At 41.3% G+C, this 25026-nt stretch overlaps 1 protein-coding gene across 7 annotated transcripts in view; it reads right to left on the minus strand.

Annotated features, from left to right (window-relative positions):
- Positions 1-25026, minus strand: part of LOC110480370 (uncharacterized) — a 199336-nt gene that overhangs the window by 87078 nt on the left and 87232 nt on the right. For all 7 annotated transcript variants that reach the window (XR_014957412.1, XM_085588049.1, XM_085588048.1 and 4 more), the window contains exon 5: positions 5748-5870. Coding sequence is in view for 6 of the 7 variants with exons in the window: in XM_085588049.1 (XP_085444175.1) it covers positions 5748-5870 (123 nt within the window). In the remaining variant the exon portion in view is untranslated. The remainder of the gene's footprint in view (positions 1-5747; positions 5871-25026) is intronic.

A 25026-nucleotide genomic window follows, 5' to 3' on the forward strand; every position in this document is an offset into this window, starting at 1 on the left:
TTACCCTTACTACAACCGTGTTGTCATTTTTGCTACTAATTTGGAGGGCTTTTTTTGCTGCAGAACTACCAGGAATAGACAAATGCAGACAGATGACACAATTTGCCTGGGAGAGTGTAACAGCTCCATGCAGCTATTGATCCCAGGGAGAGCACGAGGGAGGTCAGAGGAACCTCCAGCCATCGTTTTTTCTCAGAGAAATGCTTGAAATTGAGAATTCCGAAAGAATGACTTGGGAGTAGAAATAAAATTGGATTCCCCATCAGGTTTGCAAATGTAAAACATCTCCAGCAGTTTCTGCCCGGAGCTTCTCTGCAGCCATGCACAAAAACCACACAGTCCTGCCTAAATCCAGCAGTCTCCAGAAAACCACAGAAGTCTGACTGCCAAACAGTGTTTATAATGCACAATTAATCCTTAATCTCACTTAATACAGTTCCCTCTATAAGAGAAGTAGGGGAACTCTTTTTTTTTTTTTTTTTTTTTTGTTATTACCAACTGGGATCTGAAATCAAAAGCAGTTATTAAGCTTTTTACTCATGACTAAAAATAATGATTTGACAGGTAGGAGCAATCATAATTAATACTTAAATGCAAAAACAGATATTGCTTCTTGTTGAATTCACTTTAAATATAAGATATTTACCAGTATTCTGGATGTATAAACTAAGAGAGAAGAAAATGCTTACTCTCCACCTGCCCTGGCGGATTACTGTGAGTTTTTTATACTTTGAAACATAAATACTTGAAATTATCTGACTTAGCTCTAAAACCTCAAACTAAAGTCCCAGGATACCCGAGAGCCACTAAAAACACATTTGGAAAAATCAGAAATTAGGCCTTACCTTCTCTCCTCTCATAAGTCTTTTTCTTTTGCCTATTCTTTTCTCTTCTTTTTAGAATTGCTGTAAAATTCCAATATCCTGAAATGCCTCAGTTATCAAGATGTTCCACCCATGGTCTGATAAGGTGAAGAGGTGGAATTGTCTATTCCCCTCACTCTAGGAGGCAAATATTAGGTGGAGAGAGTAATTCACTTACAAATAATTAGATAATTGTGAAAAAAATCCTGCAACTGCATTTATTTCCTTGTCTCAAGACAAGGTCTTGAAATAGAGGAAGATGAAGAGGGTTGGGTGGCTTCACCTCATCTAAGAGTGACTTCACTTGAGTGCTGTAAGATTTGAGCTCAGCTGGTCTGGTACTTGCTACATCTGGAATAAGAACTGGTACTGTTTGATATTTGTAAAATATATTCTCCTTGTTCTCCTTCTGCTGAAGTGTTCCTGGCAATAAGTACCTCAGTGTCATGGCCTGCCAACAATGTGTGTGGAATCAAGTACAACTGTTAGAGTGAAGATCATGCAAAAGCATCCTGAATGCTTCCAGTAGACTATTTTCTCCTGTTCTAATAAAAAATAAATAAATATAATTAAAAATGCCTTGGCATTTCCCTCCAAGTGCATGGTATTCTGTCCTTCAGTTTTTAATCACAGGACATGGCAGACACCTGTACATTGATTTGCTGGGCAGGGAAAACAGCCCAAATGCAGAATTAGCATTTGTTCTCTCCAATAAAACCAGAATTAGACAAGAGTAAGTTGTGTTTCAGACCTTATTAACTTAATAAATGCTGTCACCATATTAATAAACACTTTCTTGCTCTCAGACATGTCCCTTTTAGCCCACCATTAACTCTTCCAAGGCAACAAACAGTGTTTGCAGAGTTCCCCCCTGCCCTGGGACCAGGCTCCAGCAGTGACCCCTCCATTTCTCCATTTCTGGGGTGACCAGTGGTGGCCCTGGCACAGTCACACTCTGGCTCTGGGGGCAGCTGCTCCCAAAGTCCCCCTGGCAAAGGTCTGGAAAGCTGCCAGAGCTCCGAGGTTTGACTGAAACCCCCAGGGAGGGGGCTACAGCCATTGCAATATCACTCTAATTAACCAAACAGGAGCTCTGTCTCATCAACAGTTAATCACAGGACTTCACTTGTCTCTAAGTTCCTGCAGTTGCCTTGACAGATGAGAGCACAATAATATAAATAAGAAATGACAGTTTACCAAAGAAGGTTAACATAAGGCCACGACCTTTTTCTACTTGACTTCTGCAGCTTATTCATGTGTGAAAACACGCTTTTGTAGCTGTAGCTTCAGCATCCCTTACAGATCTGGACTTGTGCCAACAACTGAGCTTTAAAATTACCATTTAAAATACCATTTTAAATGGTATTTATGCTCAGAAAATACCATTTCTGCATTTTGCGATGCTCGAGTAGAACTGCTTCGCATCAGAATAAAATATGAAATGAGGATATCTCTGCATTTCACAGCCTGTCTCCCTGACACAGTGGTGCCTCTGCTCCACAAACAAGGAGGCATTGGGCACACACCCATCTCCTCTCCCTTCCTCAGACCAGGTCACACCTTTCTGAGCAAACCCACAGCCCCTGCCCGGGCTGCCTCAGGAACAGCACACGGATGCACAGGGCACAGCATCAGCCTGACAGTCCTACACTGGTAAATGTCAAATATTAATTTGTCACATTATTTGTGCAGCGATTTAAAGCCAAATCCTGTCTCATCATTCACTTCCATCAGGCACACGAGGAGCGGGAGGGAAGCAGGAGCTTTCTGTCACAATCTGAAATGCCTGCGCCAGGAGCTGCCAGGAAATATTTCTCTGTCAGAGAAGCAAACTGAAGTTGTGAGCATGAAGGCTGGAGAGTGAAAGCTGCAGTACAACATGGAGATAATTAGTTTTGAAAGGCTAATCAGGTCACTGCTCTGGCTGGCATTTCTATAGAGATGCACAAGCCTCCAGCTCACCACAGCTTGCCTCTCCATACGAGTATTCCTCACCAAAATGAAGTAAGACCTTACAAACTGCTTAACTCTGAATGACATTTCCTGCCATAAGAACCCCCAAAGAGCCACAAAAGATCCCTACAAATAACCAGGAAATATCCCTACAGCCCTTGGAATGAGGACAGACCCCACAGCATGGCTCTGTGCTGCCCAATCTCCTTCCCCATGTGGGTCCAACCAGCCACAGAATCACTCAAGAAGGAGGTTTAATCAAAGCTGCTTGCAACAACTATTTTAAGATGATCCCACTTATTTTGTGCTGTTTTCTGGTGCATATTCATGGAGCCTTGTGTCTTGCACACACCTCTGACACCCAAGAAGGTGGAGAAGTTGAGCACTATCAGCTCTCTCAAGCTGTGAAATTAGGCCTTTGTGTCTCCAAAAAAAATTGCCCTCAAACCTCCAGCAATGCTTGATTAAAACAGCATTGCACTTCAGTACGCTGTTTGTTAGTGAATTTTTATCCACTTTCCCTTCCTTAGCATTAAGCAGCTACAAATGGCTAAAAAAATATTTAAAAAACCCCAACAGTTCTTTCCTGACAGAAAGAACTTTCCCTTTTGTCAGAAGGACGCTCTACTTTGTTTCTGAAAAACACGATCAATCTTTCCAGTAATAATGACTCGCTGAATAAGATCTGTGCTACTTCCATGCTGCTTTTCTAACAATACACCTTATTTGTACCTTGGCTTATAAAAAAACCCCATACACTGATCGATCATTGCAGGCACCAGTGAAATAAAACCAACCACGAGACAAATAATGGGAGCAGAACAATAGTGAACATCTATTTAATGCCTGAGTTTAGACTAAGGGGTAACATAAAGCACAATGATGCTATAAAGGCAGAAAGAATGGAACAATCCAGAACAACAATAAACTTTATTCCTCCAAAACCACTGGTTAACCTGAATGAGGAGCTGTTTTACTCTTGTCTGCAAAAATGACTCCTTTGAGCAATGCAGAGGCATTAATAAAACCACAGTTCACGCCCTGGAAGGATTTCAGCAGCACTCACAGTTTTGTTTGAGAGCTCACTTTCCCCTCAAGTAGTAACCAGCCACTAAGTTACTCATATTGTAACACCTGATGGCCAGAAGTTGGCTGAAGTTGGCCTCCTTGCAGGTCAGTACAGCCAAATTCTGCCATTGTCACCTCTGCAGAAGTTCAGGTGTATTTAGTGACACTATCACATTCACTCTGTTGTATGACTTGCTTCCAGTTCATTGTATTTTTCCATTTTTGCCTGAAGATTAAAAAAAAAAAAAAATGGCCTTAAAACAGCTAATAATATATTCCCCTGCAACTCCTGGTCAGATAGAACATAGTACAAAAATCAAATACCTTAAGCTCTGTTTGAGATTTTAAAGACTGTCCAAAAGCTTGAATTTAAAGTGTATTGTAAGAACTGAATTGTGCAGAAGGAACACTAATTTGACTAACTTATTAAAATAAAACTAGTGTAAAAGAAAAATTGCTCTTGCATGCTAAGGATTATGATGAGTAGGACTCCTGCTTTCAAAAACCTGGGGGTGTGGTGAACTTTTATGCACTGAAAGCAGCAAGTAGTCATCAAAACACAGACCTGTGCACTGGCCCATGGGCATCTTGCCAGTCAGTCTCCCAAAGAGGCAAGAGAGGTGAAGTAGCAGGGATCTGTGAATCATAAATGATATACCCTGGGTTGAGCTCTCCAAAGGCCAAAATGAAAACATGGAGGACCATAATTAAATATTTCAATCAAAATAACATAACTATCTACAGCTTATATTCACTGTCAAGGTGGATCTCAACTGACAGGCTGTCATAAAAAATAATTCTATTGTCTTTTAGTGAAAAAAGCAGTGCAGCCAAATGAATTTTTAAGTTAGGATAAATCATATGACCACAGACAAGAAATACAGTGCTTTATACAAACCTTTAAAAGTAGCTGGAAATGGTAAAATGAAATCTTGGAAGAAGGGAATTTGTGAGACACTGTGCAATGGGAAAAGTCAGAGAACACAGTTTCTTTTGAGAAGATATTAATACAGGTCATGAAAAGCTACCCTGAGATGAAAAAAAAATCATCACTGATGCATTCACTGCAGCACTGAAAAGCAGGGGAGGTCCAATCCAGGCCCACAGCAGAGCACACCAGGTGATGTGGCAGCACATCCCTGTTACCTGGGTCAGAGAAGAGCTCAGGAAGAAGGAACTGCCCGGGCCTGCAGCACAGCACACCCTGGGTACCTCACACCTGACTTTCTGCAACCCCTGATGCTGCACAAAATGTAGTGACTGTAGGTCAACACATCACCTGGACTTGTTTACACCCACTCTGCTTGCCAGTGAGCCTTTAGGAAGTCTGACCATAATTCATTATGTGTTCTAACATAAGTTTTTGCATAAGAACGAATTTTACCCTCTAATGCACTAACTAGACTTAAATTTCCCTTAGGAAAAAGACAAATGGGTTTACATAGCATGTGGTTTTAAATCCTTTTTTATTCAGTTAATCTCTAGCTGTGGAATTGTGATTGAAATATGAAAATGTATGTGTATTTTCTGATAAGAACCATTTTGCTTAAGAGACAGATGAAATATTATCAAGTGTATACACTTTCTTCAAGTTTTTCAACTGATGACGGAAATCCCATAATCAGAACATGGCACAGCCAATCCAGGTTAAGTGATAACATTTTTTTCAACAAAACAAAACAAAACCCCAACCCTTTGAAGTGTTCTTACAGTTACATCTTCATAATCCAGACATGAGAAGATCTGCGCTCTCGACAACTCTGAGCACACGCTCTCCAGCCGGCTCCACATAAAAGCCACCATTTCCTTCCCCTTCCTAAGTCTGATTCCTTCCTAGCAGTGAGACAAGGCACAAAGGATTACCTGCACAGGATTTTCCATCTTCCCCCAGCCTCTGGCCAGCTGGGCACTTGCAGTGGTAGCTGCCGATGGTGTTGCAGCAGCGGTCGTGGCAGCCGCCGTTCCCCGTGCTGCACTCGTTGACATCTGCCAGGAGGAAGCACAAGCAACCAGTGAAGACAGGGCACCGACCACAGCACCTGAAGATCTGGGGGCAGTCGTGTCTGACTGATGTGAAAAAGTGAGAAAGTTTCTGAGATGACCAGCTCGGGACCCTGAAGCAACCCCCGGATCAGCGACTCCCGGCCACGCTGCTGAGCCCCTCCGCTCAGCCAGGCTGTGCCAGGGGAGGTTTAGATTTGGTACCACAAAGCATTTCTTTATTGGAAGGATTGCCTAGCACTGGAAAAGGGTGCCCAGGGAAGTGGTGGAGTCACCATCCCTAGAGGGATTTAAAAGACAGATATCATAGAATCATTACTGTTGGAAAATACCTCTAAGATCCTCAAACCCAACCATTAGTGGATGTGGCACATGGGAACATGATTTAGTGCAGGGGCTTGGCAGTGCTGGGTTAATGGTTGGACTCAATGGTCTTAAAGGTCTTTTCAACCTGAAATATTCTGTAATTTCAAGAGTTGCAGGGGTGGGATTTTCCTCCTCCTTTTCTAAACAGATGAGTGCAGAGCCTACCTGACACCAGCTTCAGGCTCTACCCAGCTCACCAACTTCCACCTCTGGAACAACCTCTACACAGTTATTTCCAGCAGCCTCACTTGGGTATTAGGTTGCTTCTAGAAGCAGTGGCAGAGATAAGAAACCTCTGAAAGATGGTAGGATTTTAAATCAATTATGGTCCTGCTTTCTGTCAGGTGCTGTTATCTACACACATGACTTATTCACCTTGTGAGCTGGTGTTTTCCTGCATGCAAAATAGAACTTTACACATTACAAATGAAGAGCATTAAAGGACTAAATGAAAAAAAAAATGTAAATAGACAGCTAGTGGCAGAGAAATAAATCAATAGCAAAGACCTTCCCTTACATACCTACTTAAACATCCTACATATGAAATTTCAAGGAAATATGATAGAAACCACCAGGCCAGCAGTGCTGCTCTGCTGAGCAGGAGCAGAAACAACAAACAGTATGGAGGTGATTTCCAAAATAGAAAATTTGTTCAAAGAGGATGGTAAACGTAACAAGCCCAGCAGGTATTTGCTGCACTGATTCCATGCACAGTGAGCTTGGGAAATTCCTTCTCACTCACTTTGCTCTCTGAAGTGTTCATGTCCCACATACACCCAAGCCCAGCAGTGCAAGGGTAAGCAGGAATGGACCTGTGTGAGAATAATGGGCTCTGGGGAGCTTGGCTTTAATTTTTGGGCAAATGTCTTGATCTGCCTTGGTGGCAGAGACGGGGCTGAGGGACATGCCACCTCCTCAAAGCCCAGGCTGAGGGTGCTGGTGACAAATTTGATATGCCTTTGGCACTGGGAGAGAGCTCACATTGCTCTCAGGTGAGACAGCAGGAAAGCCAGGAGGAGGAGGATTGAGCAGCAGAAGATAAGCATCATCATGACTGTAAAAACCACAGGCAGTTACTTCGTATTAGTGGCACTCCTCATCCCAAAGGGAGGAATGAGGCTTTAAAAAAAACCATTTAATTAGTTTGCAAAGAAAAAATAATCAAAAAAAGAATTTCACATTCATGCAAGAGAGGTGAGAGCCTTTCGACTGCAACCCTTCGGTGTTAAAGGGTTTCACTAAGATTGACCAAGGTTTGTTAGTTCTTTGATGAGCTCAAGTCTCACTTGACTGGTTCATTTCTGATCCTGGCGAAAAGCCACAGGTTAAAAGAAATTTTTGAGGAGGTTTCAGACTATTAAAAAGCTAAAGGAAAAGTGTATCATGAAACACCAACTTTTGCTGAAGTGTAGCTGAAAAGGCACAAACCCTCTAAAACCACCTCATTTCTCTACAGCTTTAGATTCAATGCAATGACCGACAAAATGATAATTTCTTTGTCCTCAGCGATACTGGAAAAACACTGGCAGGCTATAAAGAAATAAAACAAAATTCAGTTATCCCAGAGCTACACAACAAACCAATTCCTAACTCGCTTGAAGCCAACGAGGCTCTTCTCCACTTCACGGGAACGCGATTCAAACAGAAACTTTTCCAGCAGAAAAACACTCCCCTCCCCTCCTCCTCTCCAAAAACAAACGGCACCAAAATAACAACGCGCGTCTGCTCGCTTCTCCTCGGCGAGAGATGGGGAGAACATATGACAGGAGGCAGATTTTGGACGTGTTCCTCCAAGCTCTGGGAGGAGGCACGCGAGCGCTCGGCGCCGCGCGGCCGCTTCCGAGGGGTTTGCTCGCTGCGCCTCGTGGTGACAAACAGCAGCGAGCCACAAAACAACCCAGCTCCGCAGCTTCCACTTCTGTTCATACTGACAGGATGAAAACTAATAAAATCTCCTTGCTCTTTTCATTATTTAAACGAAATTGAGGGAAGAACTGCTTTATTTTTTTAGCGCCCACAGTGCTACGTGACCTCCTGGTGTAAAATATTGACTGGGTGAGGTGGTCTAGGATATACAGCCCGATTTATTAACACCAGTGTCTATATTTTGAACCAAATTATTGGAAGAAAACCTTTCTAGCTGAGGAGCTCATTATTATCCCCTTGATTTCACCAGGGTATAATCCATTCGGAAGTGTATAGTGCTGTTGCATGCTAATACATAGGAAGCTTCTCCTTTGATTTCAGAGTGTTCCTGTTAGCAATTAAAAATATTTTCCTTCCTTGTTCAGCATAAAATGCTGTGGTCCAGCTATTGGTGCTGCATGACTGAAAACCTCATTTCCTCCTCCTTCTAAGCCTACCTTCTTAATGCTCTGTCCAGGATTTCCTTGTCTCTGCCTTAATATTTGTTTTCATCTTCTGATGACATATTTTCATGCCCTTTCTTCGCTGCTTTTTACACCAGAAACCCACCACTTCTTCTGCTATATTCAGAAAACTTGACTTTCCATCTCCATGTGTCTTTAAAACAAACACCTTCTTTAAAACTGATCATTACAAAATAAACTGTGATTTAGTTTCTGAGTTAAGACACTAAGAAAAGCTTTTTTGATACAGCTTTATTAGAGAGCAATCACATTAGAAGGAATATACTGAGTAGGAATAAATCTCACCAGTTTTAGCCCTAATATGATGAAAATTTGCTCTCTAAGCATCTGCATCCTTTGCTCTCCTGTCTCCTGTTCAAGACCTTCCCCACTGCCTGCTCCCTGCCAAGCTGTTTTCTGCAACTCCATAATAAAGGTCAGATGTTGCCTCAGCCCAAAGAAGCACAAAAATAAATGATCAGAATGTGAAGTAATAAAGAATGTGGTTTACATTTGTAAAAGGCCGGGTCATAGAGCTTTTACAAGCCACAATCAGCTGTTCCATATTCCTAGAAGAGAGTAGTCAGGATTTTAAAATCCAATTACAGTTTTGCCATTGGAAAAAAAAAGAAAAGAAGGAAAATCAAAACAAACTCAACAAAAACAATCCTGTCAAATGATAAATTTCTGTCTGCTTTCCATATTCAATGTCACTCAAGGTCGCAAATATATTTTGCCTTTTGAATAGTGAGCAAAATGACAGAAAATTTCTGACACGTAACAAGTCTGCCACGTTAGGTCTGACAAAAGTTCAATGTTATCAGGCCTATCAATCTATCTGTAATGACATGCTGTAGGCACTTCAAAAAAAAAAAAAGTGATGTTTGCTACAGCACTCTTTCACATTTATTTATAGAGCCAATGTTGCAACACAAAAACATTATCCATGGGACATACTGGATGTGAGCCTTCAATCTTGCCATGGGAAAAATAATTGAAAACACCTTGCATCTAGATTAACTTGATATTAACTTTATATATGATCTGTCTAGTGTATATGTGTGGGAAAAAAATACACAATGTATTTTGAATCCATTGCTGACATGTGCCCATGTCCCACACTCCCCGCACTCATGGTATAATAGACAGAACTATGTGAAAAGGTGTCTTTTCTCCAAAAAGCTTATAAAATACTTGATATGGATGGGAACATCCCTTTTTTTTTCATGAAGCTAATCACCTTTGCCCAATTAACCCTGCCTAGAAGCTACATACTAAATGGAGAAGGACAATTCCAATCCCTTCATTTCTCTGTTCTTGTTAATGCTATTCCATCTGAAAATGTCACACATGCTCAGCTCCAGGGAAAACAGCCCTTCATCAAGTTTTTATGAAAATGTAAGCAATTTCAGATTTCTACAAAGAAATGAAGGTTTTATGTAAAAGCAGACAGTGGACAAAGTGGTTTTCATTGGTAATTCCAGCTTGAAATCTAGCAGCAGTGACCTGCTCTATCACTAGCTCTCAAAAGTAGAAAGCAGATGAAGAGAAATCAGTGTGAAAAGCAGAAATATGTGCTGGCATTTGGGCAGAAGTCTCTCCACTGAGCTGCTGGTGAGGGCTGCAGCTCTGCAGGGCTGCACCTGGAGCTCAGTTCAGCATCTCTGGAAGCCAGTGAGGGACTAAACCTGCCCTGGGCACAGGACTGGCCAGAGATGGGCAAGGAGGAAGCACCTGCAATGAGCAGGGGCTCAGCTCTGCAGCAGGAAAACCATGAAGTGAAAGACCATCTAATTTTGGCAAGTTTTTATGTTTAGATCCATGGAACACAGCAGTTAACTCACTGCCTACAGGTTAAGGTAGTTTTATTTTCCCCATACGACAAGTTGAATGCCATATTCATTAATATAAAGACTAATTTTTAAGATAACAAAAGGAATCTCATAACTGCCACACAGCGTTTAAAACCCATTTTCCAAGATTTCTGTATTTATCTGCTGTATAAGAGCAATAACTTTACTTATTGAAGGCAGCCACATGCAAATTTGCCATGTGGGTGCCCAGTTTTGGGGCTAACCTGTGCTGTGACCCTTGAGCCACCAACTCCAGCATGTGTCACAGCTCCCTGGACTTGAAATAAATCACTGAAGTGGAATAAAATCTGTAAAATCATTGCCATTGTTATGGCAATCCTGCCTGAACAAAGCCCACCAGCACAGAGTGAGGAGGTGATTTTGATTAGTTTAAAAGCGTTAGGGTAACACACCCTGCTTCAATCAGGGGTCACAGCAACCACAAAATATTTATTTACAGGGAAGACAACATCCCATTAATAACACTTGGGACCTTCTCCTGGGGACTATGATGAAGATGGGTGGATTTCAGGAATCTAAATATTAAATATCTTTAAGAAAGCAGTTTGATTCCTCTCTCTAACAGGCACTGGCAGCTTCTATTGACTTTTATAGCAATTTAGAGATGTAAATTTCTAACTCAGAAAACACAAATGCTGTTGGGCAAAATAAACCAAACCCTCACCCTCATAATGGTTAGGATCAAAGTCTAAATATAGTTTACCATGTGCACCTCAAATGCTCCTATATGCATACTTTAGTATATCAGAGAGCCTGGCACACAAATGTGTAGAACTGCAACTACCTTACAATTAGCTTTTATAAGGAGGTATGATAGGCAAGTGTCTGCAAATCACAATGCCCATTTGACAACTTCTCATACATTGATCTAAATAACTTGATTCAAGCTGAAGATCCAAAAAAAAAAAAAAAAAAGAAAAAAGTACCTCCTTAAGTTTTACACACTGTTTTTGTTTTTTTTTAATTACAGCTTGGATGGTCTGCAACCAAAACCATATGTCTAAATAAATCCTGAAACCCGAGAAAGTTGATTTGAACTTTAAAGGCCTCACTCACTGCTACAATGCAATGTAGCTCACATGAGCACATGTGTACATATATCAACATTACATATACGTATCATAAAATGAACAAATTCACTGGACAGGCTGCCAGGCACAGCACTTGCACCCCAAAGACTGCACGTGTCTTTTGGCTCCCTGCAGAAAGCTCTGCAGCAGTTGTCTCTGAGCAGTAATTGTCTCTAAAACAGGAATTACATACATCACTTCCAGCAGTAACCATAAATTACCCACCTGAATAGCAAACAAAGCTGCTCGTTCTGATAGTCAGCGCAGCCCTGCCCGGGTATTGATTAAGCACTCTCAATGCTTTATTAGGTTTTCTTCCCTCACAAAGTCAATACCAGGATGAATATTTCTTCTTGGGCTGTTATGAAGTATCGTAAATCTGAGTCATTATTAACAAGTGCCTGATTAGTGGAGCAAACTTATCAGAGAGTTTGGCACAGGCTCCTGGAGCCTCACCCCCCAGCAAACACCCATCACTGCCACTGCTGGCAGCTGTGGTCCTTGTGCTTCCACAAGTTATCACCTCCTTTTTCCAATTTTTTAAATTTTTTAATTAAAGAAATTACTGCTGCACTCATTGCTCCTTATCCCCGTGTCACATTCCCATATGCAGAGAGCATCCATCACATAATGAGTCTGTGCATGGCCCCTGTTCCCCAGGGATGGGGGTCTTTGCCATGGTTTGCTTTCTTTTCTTACTGTGGCACTAAAACATTTCATTTAATTCAGCTTTGATGCAAAACCAAAAGCAAACAAAGCTCCTTGTTAAACATACTTAGCCAGCATTCATTTCTCCTTATTAAAATCATCATCTGAAGGGAAAAAAACACATTCATCAATCATTTGCACTTGGTCGCATTAAGAACAACTCCTTTGAAGTCAGAATAAAATCCTGTAGGGGGAAAATACAGGCTCAAAGTTTGAGTAGGTGAAATCAGAAGCTCTTAAAAGCCCAAGATGCTGCTGTGTTAGGCTGGACCTGTAGCTTATCTCGTGCCATTATGGGGAACACTGTACCTGCTGCAGGTACAGCGATGGCCCCTCCCAGCCCAAGCTCTCCTACACCACAGACCAGACTCAGTTCTGAAACTACCACTTAAAAATCTTTTTAAAATCTCTGTCCCTGGTCATGGCAATCCTCCATAACCATATGCATACCTGCCCACTTTTTAAAATTTTTCTTCTTTTTTATTCCTAATGTTCTGCACATTGAAGACATTTTGCAACAACTTCCAAAGCCAAACTGTTACATAAAAAAAACCCCACCAGCTTTGATTTCTTTTGGTCTCTCTTTAAAATTCTCTGCCAAGCAGGAACTATTTCCTAGAAGTGAAATGCAGGACCTAGAACATGCCCAAAGTTTTCCTCTGTTCACTGACTAGAACTAAACTGAGAGGTGGAGCTAGGAGAAGGTCTATCAAAGTACAATGAAACCCTGCAATGGTGCTCCTTTTTAAACTATGTTTTCCCAGCCAAGGTATGAATAATGCAACCAAAAGCCCAGAACATCTGAATAAAGTGGCAGCAGCCTAGTGGATGCTAATTGGCAGCAATTGGCGCTGATTGTGGAGTGCGGCTGGAGCTGTGATTACAAACAGAGCTGATGCAGCCAGCCCAAACCTCAAGTACTGCTGCTGCAATTAAAGATATTTTATCAAATTAGACAAGTGTTTGCCTTTCCCTGCTATGATGGTTATGAGCAAAACATAAAAGAAAGCGTGGCTGGCTGTACGGCACCTTCCCCGCTCCGCCGAGGCGAGTTCCTTTCTGCTTTGAGTTTTTATGCCACGAAATGGAACCCTTTTAGAAAGAATTCAGGGCTCTGCAGTGGAATCCTTAAAAGCCCTTGCTTTTGTGTAGAAGTGCTTTTGCCCTAAAAATGCAGTCTTTTTACAGTGTACCTGACTTCCAGCACCGACAAGTGCTGGTTATGCACACACAAACACGGAAAGGCTTTGAACTTTCCAAGTCTGATTTCACAATGTAAGCCCTTAGTATTTTTGCAGGCAGGTGAACACTCCTCAAACATCATTTCCAAGGCAGTGACTGCCAGTGAGGCTTCAGGACTCTTAGCAGCTGGATTGATGTTCTGAGTGCTAAACCCCAAGCACAAGCTCCACAGTTGACTCCAACCAAGCCAAGTCCTGGAGCCCAAAGGAGAGTTCACAAAATGCACCTTGAACTCCAGACATCCTTGCACCTTGCTGCCTTCTGCTTTCCTCAGGGAGGAAGTCACTAAACCACCTGGTCATGAACTAAGGCTGGCTCTTTGCTAGTATTTTCTGTTATCACCAACTCTGCTCTCTTGCTTCTGGATCTCAAGAAAATTAACATGAACTTCTGCCTTTTCTCCAGTTTCCTGTAAACATCTATAAAGCAGGTCAGCAGAACTGAATTGAAAAATATACAGAAAAAAACCCCAAAGTGCTGGGTCATTTCTGAAAGCTTAGCATTTACAGTGATTTTTACAGCTCTCTGTGAGAACAACAACAACAACAAAAATCAAGGCTATGCAAATGTATGGAAGTTTTCAGGCCAGGACAGCTGGAGAGTGACAGCCAGTATCACATAAAAGTGTGAATAACCTGAAGATACCCATGGGTTAGCCAGTGTCAACATCTTCAGGACCAAACACAAGCTCAGAGACCACAGCACTGACATCAAAAAGGAACAGCAAGGAAGCAAAGGCAGCACTTTGTGTACCCTGCTCAACCTGTACTTTTAAGGGATTTATGATGTCAGGGGCTATGAAGAGCACGGCACTGATCCAACAGAGCAATAACAAAACCAGAGATAAAGATAGATGTGCACGATGGTGCTGCCTTTGAAGCTCCCCAGGATGAAAGGTGAATGAACAATTTCAAACAGAAATAAATGCTTGTTCCAGGTAAAACCTGTAAGGATGGATCAGATTCTACCAATTTAGTGGTGGCATACCACGTGCAACGTGGGGTGTTGAGAAGCTCTGCTGTAATATTACTCGAAAATCTGTGTACAGCAGCAATCTGAGTTTGTGACAGCAGGAGTGTGAGAGGATGAGCTCGAGCCAGCAGGATGCAGGAACAGGCAACTGAGGGCTGCAGGAACAGCTTATCTGGAAATCAGCTTCCCAGCATTCAGGGAAAGGACACAAATCACAGCTTTAGCTTCTAGCTGCAGAAAAGACAACAAAGAAAAGTCCTGTTGGAAGTGGAGAATAAAGTGTTTAGTCTAGCTTTGTCCCTGTCTTTACTCTGTCCTCAGAAGAGGAGAACGTCTCCTTTTGTCTACACAAAATGTGGAATAAATGTCTCAAATCCAGAGTGTCCTTGAATCCACTGCAACACGGTGGGAAAGGGATACCTGAAGCACCCCACAACCAATTTTGGTACTTCAAACCACAGCAGGGCACCTCTCCCCTGGCCCAAAGCAGTCCCTGATGCTGCAGTGGCCAGGACTGCAGGTGAAGGGTGATGGTGCTGCCACCAGGGAACCCCCAAAACAGAAATGTCCAACCTCTCTCCTGCCCACAGTCCCCCGTGCCGGACCAAAGCCCCAAGCCCAGAAGTTGCTGCTTAACCTACAAACAGGCTGAGTGTTACAATAGGATGGTCTGAGCAAGCTGACAAATTAGGCAGCTTAAATTTGAGGGCATTCCTATTGTAGTAAGCCAGTTCCTTACAAACTGTGCTTTTTCATAATATAATTAACCCCAGCACTATGCATGTGAGCAAATGAGTTCATTTTTCACATGAATAATGGAAGCCTTTTTTTTTTTCTTTTTTCTCTTTTCTTTTCCCAAACCATTACGAGCAGAAATGAATATAAAAAAATTCTCAGCAGAAAAAGGACGATGTGTGCTGGCTTCTAGTTTAGAATAGGAATTCATTATGGAGATTTAAATGGAAGCTCCTATTTTCTTTCCTTATTTTTCTTAATAGTTGTCCTTGCCAGTCTAATCCAAAACTTTGCTCATCATCATCAGATCTAGCCTGGGGTTAGATCAAACAGCCTCAGCTATGGCCTGAAAAGGGTTGAACTTCTCTTCCTTCCCATATCCTTCTGAATATTCTCTCCCATCTTTTGTTTTCCATTTCTAGAAGATCTTTCTACAAGTTCTGTGGGCAGAATTACTCACTGCCCTGACAAAAATCCTGTGCTAACTTTAAATGTAAACTCACTCCACTTCCTACTACAGAAAATAACATTTCTGTCATCATTCCCCACGTGGCTGAAACACAGCCACACAACCAGGTCACTGGTTTACAAGAGACACAAATGGGAAGTGGTTATTCAGTTTACAGCAGAGCAAACTGTAAGAACTGGCAGAAGTGCAAGGCACAGTCACTGTGCCTTCCAGGAACTGATCTTGTGTGTCAAGGGCAGAGCAACCCATGGGAAGGAAAAAAGAAGATTAAATCCTCATTAGTTTAATTTGTAAAGAAACCCAAGGGATGTCATTATTCCCAGAGACTCCATTGCCTGATTTATCTTATGAATTCTTCCAACTTCTCTGACATCAACAGGTGCTCGTTAACTATTGCTTACTGTGATTGCTGCTGACTCTCCCTGCTGAAAGGGAGTCCCTTGAAAAGGCAAAATATGGCATCTAGTACTGAACAGGAGATAAATATTGCACAGGTCTGAATCCTGCTCATCAGAAACGGCAGCCAGGTGAGCATCCTTTAGCTGAAAGGGAATTCCCACTAAGGAATTCAACCAAGGCACTTAAACTTGAATATGGAGCTACATGGAGCTTGAAAAAAGAGGGATGTACAAACCATTAACTCCCATGCAGATTTCACCAGTGACAAGCTCGAAGCACAGAACTGAAGAAACAAGATTTTCTCTTTCCAGATAAATTAACAACGAGGAGCAGAGCACAGCTGGGATTCCCCAGGGCCTTTCCCAGCAGAACAGAACAGCACAGAACCTTCCTCTAAAACAGACAAATCAGGCCCAGCGTGGTGGGGCAAGGCAGACACTCTGCAGAAGGAACTTTTTGGCAGCCAGTCCTCTCAGCAGCTGAACATGGGACCTTCCCTGCTCCGCTCACACATGTGCTCACCACGTGAGCACAGGGAGCAGGCTCAGCCTCACACCCCAGGAATTCTGCTTATAAAAATATGGGACCCCAAGGTTTTTCCAAAGGATCAGTGTCAAAGGTGATCGCCGGCAGAAATTAGAGGGCTGAAATTGTTAATCCTGCATGGCTGAAATTAATTCGGACCAGAGCAGGAAGAGTCAGTCTCATATAACCCAAACTTCATGTTCTGGTTCCCAGCACAAACTAAATTTGCCTTTTAAATCTCTCTGGATGTCAGGCATCTGGTCTTGATGGAAAGTCATACCCTATTTTTTTCAGGGGGTATAACCAAAGAGAAATTTGCATTTATGTTTTCAGGGAGACATCAGCGTCTTGTCAGCTTAAATAATTTAAAACTTCAAAGTTACTACATTACTTGGTCTTTTTATATATGATAATTTTACACCTTAAAACATGCGTTCCTCTACCTCTCTCCCTGCAAACAGCTGACATATATTTCCATGTTCCTTGCTATTAACAAAGTGTGTACCATGGTAAAATATTAACATCACACCACACTCCTATAAGATTGTTTGGTTTAGGATAACAAACTCTGGTTTTTTGAGCCACAGTAAGGTCAAAGTATTAAATTTAATCTCTTTAAACAGAATGTGCATTAGAAATAAACTCAAAGTTTTAGAGATCTATTGAAAATGTTCAAAAAATTAAAAACAGACAGCAAAGGGCAAACACAACAAGGAGAGAAAAATTGAAATAGGGCCAGAAGGCTGTGTAAAAATAAATACATATCCAGCACACACTTGTGTGCAGCACGCCTAAACGTAGGCAAAGACAAGTATATTCCATAGACACGTGTATTGTTTGGAGTCTGAGTCCTGTTTTCAGAAGAGTGAGGAAGTAAATCAATAAATATGTTTACCTTGATCTTTAGCTCACTCTTACAGACCACTCAGAGCATCTCATTTAACCAAAGCTCTTCAAACCCAGCGCTGCCAGCTCTTCAGCTGGTGGAAAAACAGTCGTACAACGCACGTCAGAGGATCCAAGGCTGAACAGCCCGGGCTGGGCACATCGCAGCCTGGCCTGAGCACTGATTAAAGCCAAAACCTTTCCAGCCATGTGAATAAAACACCCCCAAACCTGAGCAGCAAGGCAGGGCTGCCGCAGCGCCGCGGGTCGATGCTGGTTCGCAGCTCAGGTTTCCACGTTCAGAATTTCACCCTTCAGTTCCAATCAAAAAAGAAATTCCTCACATTCAACCCAGGCTAATTACTTCTTTGCATGGAAGAGGCAGCCAAATTCCCCGTGACGCACAAAGGGGAAGTGTGATCTACGAGGGAAGCACATCCACCACAACGTTATGGATGGTTCTGGAGATGCGGCCAGAACCAGACGTCGCTCCCACATCGCTGTTGCCAACAGTTACCACCTAATGCTGCCTGAGAGGCTGCAGTGATTTCGTGTTCAAAGGGAAAGGCAAAGCCTCTGCTGTCTCAGATCCCACATTACTGCTGGCAGCGGGGAGCTCTAACACCTGGAGGATGCTCCTGGAGGAGGCAGCGATCGCCTTCCCCACGTGGGACGCAGCCGCTGCCTGCGCATCCCCGAGGTACCCAAAAAACAACACACCACCCCAAAACCCTGAGAGCTGGCCTGAAGGAACGAATGCAGCAAAACCATCAACTATTCCTCAGTTACAGGATACTTCAGTTATTAATTTCACTTTTTCTGCCCATTCTGCACTGCCTTTTTGGCCCACATAGGAGTGTAAAATGATTAATTTTACTAGATACTTATACCTCCTAATTTTACTAAATACTTGTGTCTCTTCCCCAGGATTACCTGCATTATGAACATTAACAAACAGTGAAAAGAGCAGATAGTGTGTGACCATTTCTCCATATTTATTTTTTTTAATACAGAAAAGGTGTCAACAGTGGCCAGCACAGGTAATGCTAAAACCTGGTTATTACTAGGCCAAAAGACCAGAGGCTCAGAGATGGGAGAGGAGAAAAATTAATAGTTTAACTTAATGGGCAAACTTCTACAGAACATAAAGCTAAGAAGGATAACTTGTTAGTATTAGACAACCCAAAATTATTAATGGAAATTTTTAGGATTCTTGAGCATGCAGCCACACCATAGACTTCTGAAATGTACATTTTAAAACATGGCTCCTTTTCCTTTACATCTTTCTCTTTTTACGGATTACTTTCTGAAATTCCTGTTGTGCATTATCAAAGGAACCAAGAGAGAGCTTTTCCAGGAAGAAATCACTTGGTTTGGGAGAAGACTAACAAATCTCCTCAAGCCAAGATTTAGGCTGTGTTCCAAACTGCTCCCCTAAGCCTGCAAACCCAGAGAGGCAACACTCCCCTGCAAAACAGATCTCAACTTACAACAATCTGCTTCATCTTCAGGTGAAAGTTCTTCACAAGGTGAAAAATACTATTAAACATTTTGTTTCCTTATTTCTTCCTTCTCCCTCACCTCGACAGTCCCACACTTCCAATTAAATTAAAAACTGGACCAGTGCAGTTTTGTGGGGTTTTCCCCTCCAATGTTAAATATAATTATAAAATGGGGGGAATAGAATTACAAATTCCACCAAGGTCATTAATGTACAAAATGCAAATTGTCTCCCATTTGTCAAAGACCCTGGGGAAGTCTAGAGATAATTGAAATGATAGATGAACAGAGGAGACTAACTGCTAATGGTCTGTATATCAATGAATCAATGTCACATTTATGAAGGGCTTTGGGAAATTATTCTAAATACTTCATCTACAACAGCTGAAGTTTAGCCTACTTTTTCTTTTTAATACTGAAAAATTAATGAAAAAGTTCAGTTTATAGTTACACAAGTGTAAACCTGGGGTAATTTAAGGTGGATGGCAAGAAATTGAAGTGCTCCTTATGTCTGTGCCAGATGTGACCAAAATTCTCAGGTACCAGGGATTATGGGATAAAAAAAGCAATATGTATTTCAGAGATAAATATAGGACCAGCCTCGCCCTCAAAGCATTTAAACTCAGCTATTCACCTCTGTAACTCAATTTCTTCAGAATAAGAATACACTAAAAAAATCATGGAGTACACATACCACAGATCTCTGTGCTTTCCTATTTTCCTGACATTTTCAATTACAAAGTGAAGTGCTCAGATCAGGGCCTGTTTCCAGATGCATTTATGGGGCACTGGCAAAATGGGAATAACAAATGGAGAGAGGAAAACCCAAAATATTTCCTTTTCAAACAAAAGGTGAAGCAAATCCTGCAGGTAACTTTGGTACAGTTTCACAGAAAATCATATTTCGACTTCAAAAGAGGAAAAGCTACAACCAGTAAGTCCCTCTGCAGAGCATTCTCCCAGTTGTGTGCTGGCCAGGCTACATTAGTAAGGGACAGGGAAGAGGAGATGTAAATAAAAAGAACATTTCAACATTAATATGTCACTTTGGTTGAATCTGTAAATAGTTTGGGGAGCTTGGTCAGTTTAGACTGTTTCTTCTGTGATTATGATGATTATTATTATTATTACATTTAATATTCTTTTTTTTCTGCTTTTCTCCCCACACACCAGAATGGTCTGGATGAAAGTAAACCAGAAGGATGACTGCACGTTTCTTTTGTGAAAAAAATCTTTTTCTAGATAAATAAACCATCACACCCATTTGAGAGGCAGTTGACACTGCAACAGGTACCACCACCACAAAATCACACACATTAAACCCATTTCCATCTTGATTTCACTGTACAAAATCGCAGGAAGGGGATGGGGAGAGGAGGTGGGTTTACTTCTCTGTGGGAATGAGAAAGATTTGTTTCATCCAGAAATAGCACCACGATTGCCTGGCTCGTGGAGACATGAACTGATCCAGAAAGACACCTGATTTCCCCAGAATCTGAATGAAATGGTCCTGTCTGAAACCCAGAACTGCTTCTCCTGGCACATAAATCAAACAAGGGAACAAGGCTCTCAGGAAAACAAAATTGAGGGGAAACTTTGCTGCTGTCTGAGAAAAGGTAACAAGTACACACTGCAGGTAAAATGATCAGACTACATTTTCTGTTCATTACAACCACAAATATTCATAAAAAGAATCAAGATGTGCCATCAAGCTGCTGAGAAAACAAGGAGGGATATCCACGTGTTGGAACCTACCTTCTCAATTATAAAATATCACTAAGGATGATGGAGATCTGGAGCAGCTTCCCTTACAATAAACCTTGAGGCAAAATTGGTCAGAAATGTGAAGTCCACGTGAAAAAGGAACCCCCAAGACCAATCTGCTGAGTCACTGACATTAATCAGCACTGGCCATACTGATTGTCTTTTTTAATAAAGATCTGTGAAGAAATACTCAAAAAAATCTCCAGAGGAAGGGGATAATGGGGTAAATAAAATTTGCTCTGGGGTAAAACAAACTTTGCAGTGCCTATTGTGAGGAAGGGAGGGGGGAAGGAAAACTAGCAGCACAAATAAAAGAAGGTGTCTTGCAAACTACAGGAAAGTTTTGTGGAGATTGCCCATTTTGGATGTTTCAGTTGGTTGGCAAAACCTGAAAACACACAAAGCCAGTGCCTGCTTGATGGTGATTTGTTAATATTCTGTCTTTTCTCCCCCACTGCCCTGTCAGTCTTGCTCAGTGCAAGCTCAGACCAACCACTCTAAACCCAGCAGTGTAACAGCCCACCTCAGCCAAAGGAGCAAATATTTGTCTCCTTTTATCAGTTGTTAGATATTTACCAGTTGGAGGGGAGCAGGAGGGTTCCCTCTCCAAGGTCTCAGAGCTGCCCTGCCCTTCCACAGGTCCCCTGTCCTCCCCAAATCCTTCCCCTGAGGAGGAGGCACAGAGAGGAGAAAGAAAAGAGGAAAAGCTACCCCAAAGAAATAAAGCTGAGCTTCACAGAGCTCCATAACTGACACTGAAGGTGGATCTCAAGGGCTTCCTCTGAGCATCTCAATTTTGCAGCTTTCCATCCGTGCTGGACTCCCACCTGGGGTTTCCTGGAGATGCTGAAGGAGCAAAGCCCTGGCCTTTTTGGGTTTTCTGGTGCCAGGTAACCCAAAAGGGCTGTCAGTAATTTCACCCCACAGGTGAAGTGCAGCCCCTCTCTGCTGCTGTCACAGTTTCCCAAGTAGCCAATTAACAGAACACTCAATTCCTCCGTTTGCTGAAGCACATTTGTTCTGCTAGATCTTAATTTTTTGAATGAGTGAAATACAAGTTAGGACAATTTACATGAGTTAATGATACAGTGCAAGTTAACTGATGGGTTATTCTGGCTTTTGGCAGGGAACAATCTGCACGCAGCCTTTTTTTCAGGGCCATAATTATTTGCAATACTAGAGTCTCAGCACACTCTTCCCTTTTTTATTTTTTCTGTTTTACAGATGTGTCACTCTCACAGTACTAAGTGAAAACAGATTACCTGCCACTGATCACCCAACACATCCTCAGAGGAAGGTGGGGGAAACGTCTCTCCAGTGACAAGTTTTGATTTGTGGATTAAATTCTCCTCTTAATTGAGCCATGCTTCTTCTGCTAACAAATTCCTGTGGAAACCCCAGGATAAATTTACCTCTTTGCAGAGTAACTTTTCCTCACGTCACACCCTCCCCTTTCCTTCTCCTTATTTCATTAAGATTTTGAGCTATACATACAAACCCTTCATCTCAAACACTCATTATGGAAATACTGCAAACCCAGAAGATGTCACAGTCGTTTCTTTTACAGCTTTTCTTTTTGTAGGCGACATTCATATTGCAGAATAATTTAGACAGTAATTTAATCACAGGGTTTAGAGGTCCAGCAAATGTTACATTTACATAATGTCAGTCTTTCAGCAGATAATTTGGTCCTTTGCATGTGTTAAAAGACGACATTGCTTGTTAAGTTCATGTTAGTACGTTTAACCCAGCAGATGAATGGCTGGCTCCTTAATCTGCCATATATTTCTAATTTTCCTAAGGATGATTAGAAAATTTTATTTAGAGTAAATTCATGAGCACAGTCATTCTACTGGAGTGACAAATCAAAAAGATTATTAAATCTCAGTGTCTAGAAATCTCCATAAAATGGTCATAAAGTCCTTGTAACACAGAAAGTGCCATTTTTTTCCTTATATAAGTACTTCACTGGTCAATGTATTGCTTCTGCCTCCTTTGAGTACGTGACTGAAGTTATTGAAATGTGCCTCATTAGTTTTATAATATTCTCCTAAGGACATATGGGTACTTTGTAGTTTGGAAATGTAGTGTCTTTGTCTTGGCAAATGCTGTTAAAGAGAATGAAACAGGTTATAAGAAATGTGATTTTGTTTCAGTGTACCAATGCTACTATCCTGGACATCCAAAAGATAAAATAAAAGGTGGCAAATCATCATTACCCAAAGAGAAGTAGCATGTCTGTACAAGTGATTTTCCAAAAGTACAACTGTGTGTTTAAACTTAGAAGAATAATAACCTAGGCAAACATCTCAGGAGCCTTAACACTGAATACTTATGTTTAATACTGAATTTCTACCTTTTTATTTTGAAGTTACACATTGTATCCTCACTACTTAACATGTAAATTGAAATCTCCCTTTTAATTTAAGATTGTACAATATTTACAGCAGGAAAAACCCTGTTGCATCATCTGGCCAGCCCATGCCACTGTAGGATATTCCCTTATTTTCCACTGCCTCACTTGTCTGGTTTTAAATCTACTGTAGGTAGCCACAGACCAAATCAATGAGCCAAAAACCACACCAAGAGCTGGGAGCACAGTTTGATCACTCAGTTGTAACTTGCACCCTTTAAAATAGAAATGTGTTTACCTAGAGGACACATTCATACACCTCCTATCAATGAACCAGGTACCAGACATCCCCCGTGAGGGGCTGGGAGCAGCTGCAGAGCAAGGCAGCAGACCAGAGTGAGAGGAGACACTCTTTATTCTCCTTAATTCACTCAACTGGCAATTGTCACCAGCCTGACTTCTCCAGCACACAGAAACCCTTCCTCCTGCCTTAAGGTCCTGAAAGGATCACATTTCATTCCCCCCGAAAAAAAATTCATTTATTCCCATCATGCACTTCATGCCAAATCAGTTTTCAGTCTGTATCCTTTATCAGTTATTTTTTTACTTATTAAAGGAGTTGAATGGGAATTTCCATTCATTATTTGTTTTTAAAATTAAATCCAAACAGTTTTTCTCTTATGGCAAGTTTGGGCTGAGGACTCCATGAAAATAAGGAAACCAAGCTTCTTCCAGATGTAAGACAACTGTGTATCCTCTCAGCAATGAAAAAATTGAATTGTTTAATTTGAATTAATACTTAGATGATAAAGCTTGAAAACAATCAGAATTAAATCAGATAAAGATTTAATTACCACTAAGGTTAAAAAAAGGATTATTTGCTATTGCCACTGAAACAGAACAAGTTCCAAATTTAGAGTTGACACAACTGACACGGGCAACTCAGCATGCACTGATAATTTTGTCATCAAAGTGATAAAATTCTAAGCTCAAGGCACTTTCTTTGATTATTCTTTAACACAGTTTGCAGTATGGCTGGATGATCCATCCCCAAATGTATTTCCTTACTCAGCTGCTGAGTTCCTAAGGCAGTTTAAGGAAATACCTGACCCACACGAGGCTGGATCTCCTCGAGAAGGTCCCACCAGGTGACCCCTTTGTCAATGAGACTGGCACAGGTACAACAATTTGTGGATACATTGGAGAAAACGTGCATGATCTGAAACTATGCCAAAAATCAATGTGAGTATTGATGTACAATGAGATCTTTAATGGAAAAATCCTTACAGTTCTTTACATCAGCCAAATAATTAAATTTAAAAGAACTAAATGTTTTCCTAATTAAGCAGCATGAAGTGCCAAATACTGATCTATTTTAATCTCCAACATGTTTCTATCATTTTTCTCCTTGCAGTCCCTGATGTTCCCATATTAAAAAAAAAAAAAATTTAAAAAAAAGCTGTCTTACAAATCCAAACTAAACCTCCAAGAAAGCACAGAAAAGTTATAGAAGTCACTCTAAAATGTTCTCATTAGCACTTCTTTAGGTTAGAATGAGAATGAAAAAATGAGCTCTGTGAGGGCTGAGTGTCACAGCTATTTGCTGAGGCTATTATAATCATATCAGTGGCTTATTGAATTTCATAACCATGGTTCTACATCCTTCACTGACATCTACCAGAGAGCTTGACTCAAAATAAAACTCCAAGTCAGAATGAAGACATAGACAGAATATGCTTACACACTGAAGAAAATAAAATCTCCAAAGGTCAGATTTATTTTATGGTTAAATAGGGACACACATAAAGCTCTAATTCCTACCTTAACCTAAGTGAAGCCACAAAAGAGTGGAATGGGAGTACATATTGTGTATGCACTCCCTGCTGTGCATCACCACAGCACAATACAAC

This window comes from Lonchura striata, chromosome 9 (assembly GCF_050655825.1).
Source record: "Lonchura striata isolate lonStrDom1 chromosome 9, ASM5065582v1, whole genome shotgun sequence".
NCBI classification, from domain to species: domain Eukaryota; kingdom Metazoa; phylum Chordata; class Aves; order Passeriformes; family Estrildidae; genus Lonchura; species Lonchura striata.